The sequence below is a fragment of the Anser anser genome, assembly GCF_964211835.1.
Source record: "Anser anser genome assembly, chromosome: 7".
Classification (NCBI taxonomy): Eukaryota; Metazoa; Chordata; class Aves; order Anseriformes; family Anatidae; genus Anser; species Anser anser.
Window position 1 is genome coordinate 6323408 of NC_139727.1, and position 12402 is coordinate 6335809.

The 12402-nt window shown below is 36.9% G+C and overlaps 1 protein-coding gene across 17 annotated transcripts in view; it reads right to left on the bottom strand.

Annotated features, from left to right (window-relative positions):
* Window positions 1–12402, bottom strand: part of KCNMA1 (potassium calcium-activated channel subfamily M alpha 1) — a 472598-nt gene that overhangs the window by 53425 nt on the left and 406771 nt on the right. For all 17 annotated transcript variants that reach the window (XM_083843583.1, XM_083843584.1, XM_083843575.1 and 14 more), the window contains one exon: window positions 9476–9569. In XM_083843583.1, the coding sequence (XP_083699709.1) occupies window positions 9476–9569 (94 nt within the window). The remainder of the gene's footprint in view (window positions 1–9475; window positions 9570–12402) is intronic.

Below are 12402 nucleotides of genomic sequence, written 5' to 3' on the forward strand. Positions count from 1 at the left end.
CCTCAAATTTTCATAAGACAATTCTCCATGAGCCTTTCCTAGCACAGCGCTAAAAAAAAAAAAAAAGCAAAGTTCATTGATCAAATATCCTCCTCTCGTTCTTTTCCTCTGAGAAACCAGATGCATATGGGAGGGAGTTTTCCCCTTTATCAGAAAAACTACCTTAAACCAATTTGTAAAAAATGCACCATTCTAATTTTCTAATCAGTGTATCTTGACTGCTCTGAGACTTGAAACTAAATAGATCAGTTGAAGCTTTCACAAAAATTAATATTTAGCAATACTGTAATCCCTTTCACAGAAAGGTTACAAACTGAAATATAATAACAGATATCTGACTTGAAATGATGACCAACTGCCTTGAGGTCTGAGTCAATTTTTAGTACATGAGTGCTTAAAGCCTAGTTGTAGTCCTGTCTTGGATAAGGGCTTTGCATCCTATAAGGGAAAATTTAAAGTAGTTTGTGCCAAAGGTAAATCAGAATTTTACCTCAATACTTTATTTTCCAGTTACATTAGGTTTAAACACAGGAGTGCTGTAGATGGCATGAGGAGTGTGAATAATCAAATATAAGTTTCCTTTTGAAGTTTTAGATAATATGTATATATATAGAGAGAGAATTAATATGTGCACTTATTTGTAGGATGATAAACTATTTAGATCCTCTACTTTCACTGTTTGGAGTACAGCAAGTGGTGGTCTTAAAAGCAGCAAATTGGAAGGGGCACACCACATAACAAGGAAGTATGCTAATAGAGCCTGTTGTACTATTTTTTTGTAAGATAATGGATTATTGCCTGAGAAGGAAACTGTGATAAGACTAGCCATGCTTTGTGTTTCAGAATCTGTGTTTTTTACATATAATTGTGTCCATTATATTGAATGTATGAATCTTCTGAGCTAGGCTAATATTTTCATCTCTTTAGTCAATGATTTTCCATCCTCCGTAAAGCAATCTCTGAAGATGTCTGCAGAGGTTGAAAATTGTTTACAACTTATTGTTTCTAGGGTCAAACTTTGTCCTCAGATGATAGCGGATACTTAGGGAAAAAAAAAAAATATATATCTTTGGACTTGTTTGTTTTGCTGTTGTTGTTTCTTAACCCATGTTGTGTTTCTGAAGTACTATATTAACAACATAGTATTACTAGTTTAGATATATACACATTCATAAATCTGGTGATTCAAACTTGTTTTGCGAATAGTAAAAATTAATTAAGACAGATAAACAGAGGCCAAGGCTGTCAAATCTGCCTAAGGGGTTTGGACACCCTCTTCCCATTAACATTCATACTACACATAGCATTATATTTGTCCTTACAGCCAAATCAGGGACTGAATGTTTCTAGAGCATTTCAGTCTGCCTCACCCTTGAAAATGGCCCTGTCAAGCTATGCTTGAGTCACATTGGCAGGTTACTCTGGAAATACTTGTATTAGTGCTGTAGTTATGATGTCCTCCAGGGCTATAATGCTATCTGCTTGAAAAATGCTTGAAAAATTCACATTATGGAAAGGAAAAAAAAAACAACCTTCTACCAATTAAAATCCAAATTTTTTAATTTTTTATTTTTAGATAAGATGTTGGCTTTTATGGCTTGCAATGACCAAAGCATTTGGTCCTTCCACGTAGGAAAAGACAGGCATGAATAGCATGCATGGAAGAAAAAGAGCGAAAGCTACATTTCCCTCATTCATAACCCCAGTTAAAAATTTGCCTCTCTGGTTCTTACAGCAGATATTGCATACACATGACTTAAAATGAAGAGCAAAATGCCTTCTTTTCAAGGTTTTCAAGAGCATATTATGCCACTTATGATCAATTAAACTTGAGAATGACATTAAATGCCATGTTACAGCAACAACACCAAAAAGCCTGCCTGGAAGACAACAGCTAGACCATAAATCCCATTTGCTGCAACCCTACTGTGAAGAAGCCAACATTACATTTCAAAGAGCACTGCTTTCCTTGCAGACATTTATAACCACTCCAAACTTACTTGCAGATTTTGAGTCTGGAACTTTGGAATAATAACTGGGGATGGACAGAACTGGAAAGACCACTGCCTCATTTAATGACTAATGTTAGCATATCCTTTGTCACCTTGTCTTTATCCTCTTGCTATCTCTTGTATGCAAGTGCGCATTAGAGCAATATACCCTCAGTGATCTCCAGTGGAACTCTCCTGTATGTTGGGCACCGAGAACAAGACTTTCATGGCACCAGAATGGACCCTGGTATGGTTTGAAAACTGACTGTAATCTGTTAGTCTTTGTGCATCAGTAAAACAATGCCTTGACTCCTTTTTATTCTGTCCTACAATAGAATTGTAGAAAAATCGATGGCAAAACAAGCCCAAGAACCATGCAACTCCTCCTTTTCCTGTGTTTTTTAAAGTCTGCAATTTTGCCCTTCTCACATAGATATGCTATGTCTGATTCTTGCACACAATGAAATGGTAAGCAGTCTCCTAGTAGACATTCAGGGTCTTGAAACTCACCATGTGTATGAGCCAGGAACTTTGAGTTTTCCTACCTTACTTTGTCCACGGATGTGGATGTGTGTTTGCGAGCATAAGCACACACATATTTAATTTTAGGAGGAAGGACAGGGTTTGCTGAAGATAAGGACTGAAGATACACTAGAGAATGTCTCATGCCTTTGAAATTTCTCCTACAACTATCCTAACAAATTGTGGCAATTAACATGCTGTTAGTGTTAGATGTATGCAGCCAGTGCAGGTGCTAATAATTGAAAAAGCATTTAGAGCTTTTACACTCTGGCTGAATATTTCATGATGTGCTGCATGTTTCACTATTTACTCCATGGGCCTCTGTCACTTCAATCTTCTCTGACTGCTTTGACTTGTGCTATAAAGCTCAACCAAGATAGACTGACGGCTTGTCACAGGCAAACTCCACCAACTCCTGCAGTTCACTGGGACTAGCTGTGAAGGTTGTCACGACATTCTGATGGAATTCGGCAAATGTTTTGTGACTAATACACCCAACATTTGTCGGCTACCATTAGCCATTCTCCATGACCCTCTGCAGTCTGTGTATATGGCTGTGTATATTAAGTTGTAATGAGAATTTGTTGCCTATGTATTTTACACTAATGATGCTCCTACTGATCTTTACTTTCACAGGTTAATCAGCAATTAATTTTGTAAAGATTCAGTGCACAGATGCAAGGAGCTTTAGAGAATAACATCTAGTGCAACTTCAGAAAGAAAACCTGGTGTTTTACTGTTAAATGCTTTTATTTGCATATTCAGAATCTACTAATATTGGCTACAATCCTACACTGTCTTACATTTTCCATAGATATACAAAGAGGAATGTATCTAATACAGTGGCTGGTACACAGTGCCCTGTGCTAGCTTACAGGCTGAACTACTGTGCTAAGAATACTAATGATTCTTCCTCCCCTGTTCTCCTTTTCTCTACTCAAATATTGCTAAAGTTTTTTGTTTTGTTTTGTTTTTTTTTTATCCTCAGAAACCTTAGTGATGAGTTCATGTTAATTTATCAAGACTACTGAGGATGCTGATATAGAGCTGTTTACTGTTAGAATCTTGCTCATTAAAGTATCTTGCTACCTCAGGACATTCTTAGAATATGCTTCTGAGGTATCAATCCTTTTACACAGGAAAGTAGCAAAATAGTTAACTTTCAGAGTTTTACATAAGCAGCTTAACAAGGGGGAGACAGGCACACAGCCGATGCATCCTCTGTTCTTAAAATTTCCCATTTATATGTACTCAAGCTGCAGAGCTAGCAATCATTGAAAGGTAGGAGAAAGTACCTGAAAAAATAATTTTTCATTTGAAAAATATAAACTCACAGTTCAGTGGCATCATAAAATATAGGAGTGATGTTTTCCACTTAAATGAGGTGTAGCCTTTATACCTTATGATAAAAGCTACCTCTGTTGCAAATCAATGTTATAAAAATTAGCTATTTTCTTTAAACCTAGTTTAAGGCTGAAGAGCTTCTTCTTTCCTTTACCTTGATCTGAGTGGGTCTTCTCTTACTCTGAACTTTATAAAAGAGCTTGTTGATTATTTTTTTTCTCTGGAAAATTCTCCTTTTCTTTCCTGACTCTGTTCTCTCATCTCAAAAACATTTGCACAAGATTTCACATTACTCTGAAAAACAATCTGATACTGTTCTTATTTCCATAATTTATAACACAACTACCAATGGTAGCAATCATCAGCGGGCTAACATATACTACTCCCTACCATTCAAACCTTTTCATTCTATAAACTTGGTAAAACCCGGTCTAAGAAAACATGGTGATTACTGAACCTGGTGCTTTTATTTGCAGCAGTGAACTATCGTCAAACAGAACCAGGAAGTGAATTGTGCTATTAGGAACCTGCTGTGTCACAGCTTACTTTTAATTTCATATTATCACTGCATAAAGTTAGCCTTGCAAATCCTTAACAAAAACTGTCAATTTAGAATATGTTATGAAAATCTCCAAGGCTGAAGGACATGAATATAAACCATTAGTACAATTAAACTGTGAGCTTTCACTGCTTCAAAACTTGCCTTCATACCTGGTTTAGGAGAGTCTCAGAAAATGATCAGATTAAACTCATTTTACCAGTTTTTGTTAAAGAAATATTCAGCCTCTTGACCTCTCCTCATTTATTTATTTATTTATTTATTCAATTCCTGCATGAAAGCTCCCAGTTTCAGCTTTTGGAAGGGCAGTGCTACTGTGGCAGGGGCTATGCAAATTTACCCTGAGAGGCACCAGAAGAAATGTGTTTGCACATGCGAGGACATGGAGCTGGGTGGGCAGATGAGGAGATGTGCACAGCCATTGTTCATATATTTGGAATATTATAGCCAGCTTCAGAAAAACAGACATGAGGTTTCCCCGTCAACTTCAGATAAATAATCTCAATAAGGTTTCCAAAAACGTATGCCAAAAAGCTCACTTATTCCATGTCACTTAGCTGGGTCTTGACAGTCTCTGAACTAGTTTTATGGTTTAGCTGGGAATTATTTTGGGGCCTTGATCAAGAAAAATCCTCAGGCTTACGAAATTCTCCTTGGCAACACACTGAAAACCCAGCATCCTCTGATGTTGCTGATTCGTATATGATCAGGGACTCTAATGATAATGACCCTTTGCTGAGTATGCTACTTGTCTAGAGGCCTATGTCAACTACACCACTCCGTTCAGAGTGGACAGGGACAAACTATTTGTTTGCTCTTCAGGCCCCTTGGGCCCTGTCATATGCTATTTGTTCTTGCATTAAGAGGTAGTTTGACTCAGCTGGGCTGACATTTCCTTTAACTCAGTGTATTCCACTCATGCAGTAGCAGCTACCAAAGCATTAAGTGAAGACTTGAGCCCCAACAACAATCCTTTTAAGTGGCTTTTTTGATTTAAACCCAGGGCTTTTCACATTTTTACTGGTCACTCTAGAATCAACAATGACACTTTCTTAAAACTAGCTTTGCTACTTGATACTCATGTGACATAGCCTGTTTACCATGGCTGTTCATCAATAACAAACATCGAAACTTGTGACTGTCAGATAATGAACAGGTGACTTTATGTCACTGCCTGACACCAGAAGCATCAAATAGCCCCACTTTCCTCTCCATCTCATGAAGAAGGAAACTTGATATGTGATTATTATTCACAAATTTCTTTCCTTTTCCTTTCACTTCCCATTTTAATTTTACTTCTTTTGTAATAGTATGCCCTTGTGTTTACATCTCCACAGGAGAAGTATCCTTCCTTTTTCCTTTTTGAGTTCAGGTATATTTGAAGAAGACCCATGTTCTTGTGGGTTTAATGGGAAAGACTTCTGCTGGTGTGAAACAGATAGAAAGTAATTCTGACAATGCAGAGTGGCTCAGTATTTTTCTAATTAATTCACATTTATAGCTACAGTTGCATTCTGAACTATTTTTACCTGATTGACCACTGGTTCTTCTGGCATTGCATCAGTGTGATTCTGCCTACGTCATTTGATGTGATACAGGAGTCAGTTAGAAAAGTGACTTTCTAAATGTGAATCTAAACCATGTATGACATATACGAAGAACATTTGAATATGTACCATTTATTTATTTTGGGTAGTGACTTATTGACATCTAGAGACAATAACATTAAAAAATTGACATTAAAAAGATGTCTTCAATCTATCTATCAGCATCAGATTTGATAATACGGAATTCTATTTATGTGTGAGTTAATGTCAGGAATGCCCACCTTCTGACCAGTCTAAATAAGCACGTGTCAGAACTCCCAGGGGATACCTGTGATACAGCTTCTGGTCCTCTGTTCTATTTCAGTGACAGCAGAGGTCCCATAGTTTCATCTCATGGCATAATACCATCTTCCCTGATTTGCCCCAGCCACTGCGGAAATCTAAAATCTATTCAGCATTTTCAACATTGTCTTAACTGTAAGGCTGCTCATGAAGTGACTCTAGAGTCACAGCTCTGATTAGAATTTGCTGATGAACTTTCCACATACTACTTCTCTTTTACATGCTCCAGTCTTGTTCTCCAGGCCCCCTCTAGACCTAGGTCCGCAGCTGAGGAAACAATCTGCCAGCTGTTTCTGTGGGAGGGACAGGGGTGAAGCTGGATTTGAAAAGGAGCTTTTAGTGTAAATTTATGAAGAATATTGCAAAGCTATATATCAACTGCAGACATGACAATGTTTTAGCTGACATTTTTTTTGTGTACTTTTAGCTGACTTACACTAAATATTTCTGGGCAGGAAAGCAAATACCTGTCACTTTAGGTAACTGGCAAGTATACAAACTAGCAAATAATACATCCCACCTTCGTTTATTGTAAAGCTGAAAGATGGACATTGCACACAAAGCTATGCAGAGTTTTCTTCTGATTTAATCAGCTTTCTCTTATTTAGCACCTTGAACCAAAGGTCAGTCAGTGTAGATAATGGATAAGACAAAGAGACCATTGGGTTTGGGGAGAGGCTGAGGGTGCTGGTGAATAAATTTAGCAGTAAGAGAGAAGAAGAAAACAATGTCTAGATCTGGAAGCCTGGCAAGTTCTCTGCTTGCTGCTCAACCTGTATTTAGCAATTCTGATATGCTACTGAGCAGACAGCTCAGGCTCAGGACGACCACTCTCCCTCAGTCCCTCTTCAGCAGGCAACGAAAGCAGGCTCCACTTTGAAAATCTTCCCCCATCATGCAAACTGACACAGGCATGCTTTTCAAAAACCCACAGCCAATCTGTTGATCATTACTTATTTACAAAGGCCTTCGGGCAGAAAGTCCTGTAAAAACCATACTTGATACGGTATACACTAGCTTTTTCTGCTTGTGGAAAAAAGTACCCCTAAGGCTACCTCAAACCATCACTTTCTATTGCACATAAAATGTACCGTGTAACACTAAAGTATTTAATATATATGGTATAATATATCTACAGGAAAGGCATTTGTGTAGAAGTATGTTACCCTGTATTTGGTAATTTGATGTTTTGCTGAAGGCTATGACTTGAAAAAGCCTGCACCTAGTACAGAGGACCTGTCATCTCAGTACCCAAGAGCCAATAGAATAAAGAAGTACCCTTAAGCAGCAAAACTTTGACACAGCTTTGAAGCATATGAAAACAGTATAACTCCCCAGAATTATTATTACTCAAGATCAAAGAAATGAGGCATACTTTACATAGCAAACAGGGACAGTGCACTCAGCTCCAAATGTTTCTTTTTTTTTTTCTCTCTCTTTCTCTCTCCCCCTTCTCCTTTTTCTTTTTCCTTCCCCAAAAATTAGTATTTGGTGGCAAGACACTTTCTCACATTTTAAAAACTTTAAATGGTTAAAACTATTAGCACCAGATAAGAGGACTGTCCAAAGGTAAGTAAATTGAAAATGATGCTAGGCTGACAACTGGCATCATAAAAATGAGAAGCTTGCCAGTATGCTCATTTTATTCTTCCTCATAAACTGTAAACAAGCATGTAAATCAGTGTCATATGGGCAAGACTGAGCTAACAGGAAGGCAGAGAACTTTTAATGATACATTTAACAGAAATAGATGGTCAAGAGTCAAAAAAAAAAAAAAGGACACAGCTGGGTGCATTTTCCTCTGTGAATCAATCTCACTTCTGGTTCTATAGTCTAAACAGAAATGAAGAAGACTTGTAAAAGTTATGTCCTTGAATATGCCCTATATTGCAGAAACAATAAACAAATATGGATGCTCCTTTAAAAATTCCCAGTCTACTGACTGAAATGCAAAAAGACATATTACCTACCTGTAACCCAAATTCTTAAAGGAACACAATAATTGTCAACAATAAAAGAAAACACAAGTGAATTTATATAGGAAAGAAATATACATTCATATCATTTTTTTCACTTAACCTTTGCGTTTGCAGAGCAGTTACTGTTACACATATACCAAAACCCCAAACTGCATGAAGGTGTCTCTATCTAAGGAAGTTTGCACTTTTTCTATACGCAGTAGCAAATCACTGCTATGATATTTAGTTATGGATACAACTATGGACCGAGGTTCTAGTCTGGTTATTTTAGATATGCAAAAGCAGAGGAGGAACTGCATCCTTACAGAGGACTCCACATCTACTATTTGATCCTCTCCTGACTGACTTGAACAGGCAAAGGGTGAAGGAAGTGAGACAGAATGCAAATGTCATATTATTTTAATAGATTTCAATTTCCTGTTGTAGTTCTAGTTTTAACAACACTCTTAGAGGAAAATTGTCCTATGAAATGGAACTACACAGCTATACAAAGATGTTAGAAGTGTAAAATAATGTACATATAGCAACAGGGGAAAAATATCACTAACAAGATAACATTTTCATCACCCACTTTTAGAGTATATACTACCCTTTTAAAAAATCCTCGTATTTCATAATTAATATGCTTTTAACCTGAGTACAACTGCATTACTTTTGAACTTTGCTTTGGCAAGTACATAGATTATTAGACTTTTTTATCAGTCTAAATCAATTAACAGAAATTTGATTTCAATCGACAGGATAAAAGGAAGGTAATATTCAGGTTCATTTTTGATTGTGATGATACATCTCACATATGGCCTTAAGTACAGAAAACAGTACTCAGAGGGAATCCAACAAAAAGAGAATTGCCTGAGGCAAACTAACCACATGAGTTCCTCTGATTGGATAGTGCTATCATTAGTGCCACTGCTGTTTAAGAACTACACACGGACAGGACAGGGTGACAGCTAAGACTTTAAAGCCTATGTATTTTTCAAACAGCTTTTCAAACTGTTTTTCATGACAGAATTTTTTTCAGCTCTATCATTAACTGCTGACAAGCTGACAGAATAAATACTTCAGCCTTTCAGAAACCATCTAACAATCTTTTTTTCCACCCCCTCCCCTTATTTTTTGATGTGGGGGGAGGAGAAGGGGAAGGGAGGAAGAAAGAAAGGAGATGAAGACATGAGTTTCTTACAGTCTTACCTCATCAGTTTGGGTGAGGAGTTGGGTGAATTTCTCATGCCTCCATTTCGTTGCTTTTTTTTGGGTGATAGTGTCGATGGCTGCTCATCTTCAACTGGAAATATAAGGAACTCATGAGATTAAGCACTGTTCTAAGTGCAAAATGAAATACAAGTGAAGTAGCAAAGAACACACACTCTATGTCCATTCACGCACTGATAGTTCATTGCTAACATAGGCCCAACAGTAATAAAAATCAAATACATGTTAGTCAAAGAAATTGGTTTGAAGGAGAAGCAGGGAAGAATACCAGGGTTTTGAACACAGGCTTTCAAATTGCTTTCATACTTCAAAAACAAAGGGGGGGAACCACACTTGGGTTATTCTTAGCATTATTTTCAGTTAATCTGCACTACGGAAAAGTAAAATTAGTGCTTTGCTATATTCCCAGAAAGATAAAGCACTATTTGCAGTACCAACATAACAGCTGCCAGCCTGCTTTTGCTAATGAGCCAGACACCAGTTGGTTCTTGCTCCTCACATGCCAAACAACAGAGTCTTCATGAAGAGATGTAAAATATTCAATGCGTTGATGTTCAATGATTCAGTTAGTTGGGACTGTGAGCGCAGCCTGCCATTGTGCACAGATCTCCAGCACAAGTCAGACCTCATCACTCTACCCTTCTCACAAAAGGGAGTTGTAACAGGAGAGAACAGAATGAGGTTGAATGGAAGTGGGGAGACAATACCTGTGTAACAGAGGATGCATGTGTTACACAGTCTTTTAATGAGGATGAGGTGCGCTTTCAATGACAGATCAATTTCCAGATGTAGAATCACTTATGATTTTGCCAATCATAAACTAATCTTGGATAACCTATGTCACAATGTTTATTGTTTAAACAAGTGCAGCTTCCTAATAGCTCATCTATAAGAATTAACCGTCATCGTTACTGTTTCAAGACTGTTATTGCACTTAATAATCCGTGCATAAGGTTTACATTTGCTAGCAAAGGGAATTATGCCTGCTTTCTCATACTCACACTAATGCTGAGTTATTCTAATGTAAAGAAGGAAAAACAGACTTTTTTCATCCTATTGTTAACTTGAAAATGAACTAGAAGGTAATATAACTGACGCCTAGAAGGCTGTTACTTTAGAGCTAAAAGGAAAGAGATTAGTAGCAGCAGTAGTATCTGTATTAAAAGAGCTTAATACACATTAGCAGTGCACAAGCAGAGGCTGGAAAAAAAATCAATTTGCAATGAGCTACATAGGAGCGACAACAAAACCACAAACCTGGATATCACCTGCCCTAGATTTATCTGGGAACAAATTAAGCAATATCCTTCTGCTATAGCCCTCTTCTGATGCTACTTTATTACAGTCTGTGTTCTAGCCTGTCATGTCTGTCTGTTTTCCAAAGTCTGCTGTGGAACTTCATTTTGCCTTGGTCAAGACCGAAGGACTGGGCCCTGAAAAGACAGATGTGCTGTCTTTTTAAATGACCTGGCATCACGTAACACATCCAGGCAATCAAAGCAAAAGAAAACTTAGCAAAAGAGAACAAAAGCAAATGAATCAACCAAACAAATAAAAAAATGCCCCAAACAGTTGCGTAAAAGGTTATACTTATTTCAGAGCAATGACTGTCTTATAATGATTTATTTCACTGATTTAACTCTCTGTTCTCTGGCAGCATCCCCAAAGACAAAGCCATTTCATTCGAACTTTTTTTTTTTTTTCCTGATGCTTATTGATGACTAGTCTAGTTCTATTCTTTGGTTGAGATAGAAATATGTCCATATAAAATTATCAGAAATATGCAATTGGAAATTTTCTTTCTGGGATTAAACTAGATCACTTCGTTATTCAGTTATTTGTAAACTGAAGTGAGTATTTACAGAATTATTTTGTTGGTAAGAAACTTTTTTTTTTTTTTCCCCCTGATTATATCAAAGTGCAAGCATTTGTGCATTTCAGAATACCCCTCTTGGAAATGGCATAGTCTCGCTATAAACTTGTCTATCAAAAAGTTATTCACATGCTATCCCACAACACAGACAATAAACTGCTTTCAAGACATACACTGTGCTTTCTTGTTCTTTATAGTATACAAATATTCAGTTCTAAACTAATGATTCCAACACTTAAAAGATTAAATGACCAAAAACTATGCAAAACATTCCTTACAGAAACAAGCTACAACTGATATGTTTCACTCTCCTGGTAGTAAAAATTCTAAGTTTCACTTAATTTAATCTACTACCGTGGAGTTACAGAATATTAGTAAAGAGATTCAGTATTACACCGTAAGTATATTGATATACGATTTTAATAGTGTAAGGAAGCTATGTACCCATCAGGACAATATACAAAATCTTACAGGAATACAAGACAACTGTAGATTGTATTATAGCTGTTATATTTCTATGAACAATAAAAAACAATACTAAAAAAGAGTAATTTTCCAAACTTTCAGCTAGTTAAAAAGACCTGTCTGATCCTTTCAAATAAGGATCTTTTGTACTGCATGGTCCAGCATTCATGTTCTCCACTGCTACCAGTTGGTACTACTTTGTTGCCCAATCATAATACAGTCTTGGTACTAATCAGCCAGAATAACCACCTATAGATTTCTAGCAGTCTGAAGTTATTTTTTTTACTGCATATACAGTAAATAAGCTCCCTCTTTTGATATGTGCTTGTCATACTCAAACTGTTACTTTCACTAATTGGCTGTAAAGTCCAAGGTTAATGTGGCTCACTAGTTAATACCTGTTAGCAAAGCCTTCTGAGATCTCAATTCATTGCTAAAGCAATGCCTTGCTAAGCCAGGAAGCCATTCATTTTCATTGCAGCAATGAAAGATAATCTGTCTTAATCATATTACATTCAAACAAGATTTTGTTTTTCAATGAAATCTGTGTGCAGAGTTTATAGTGCAT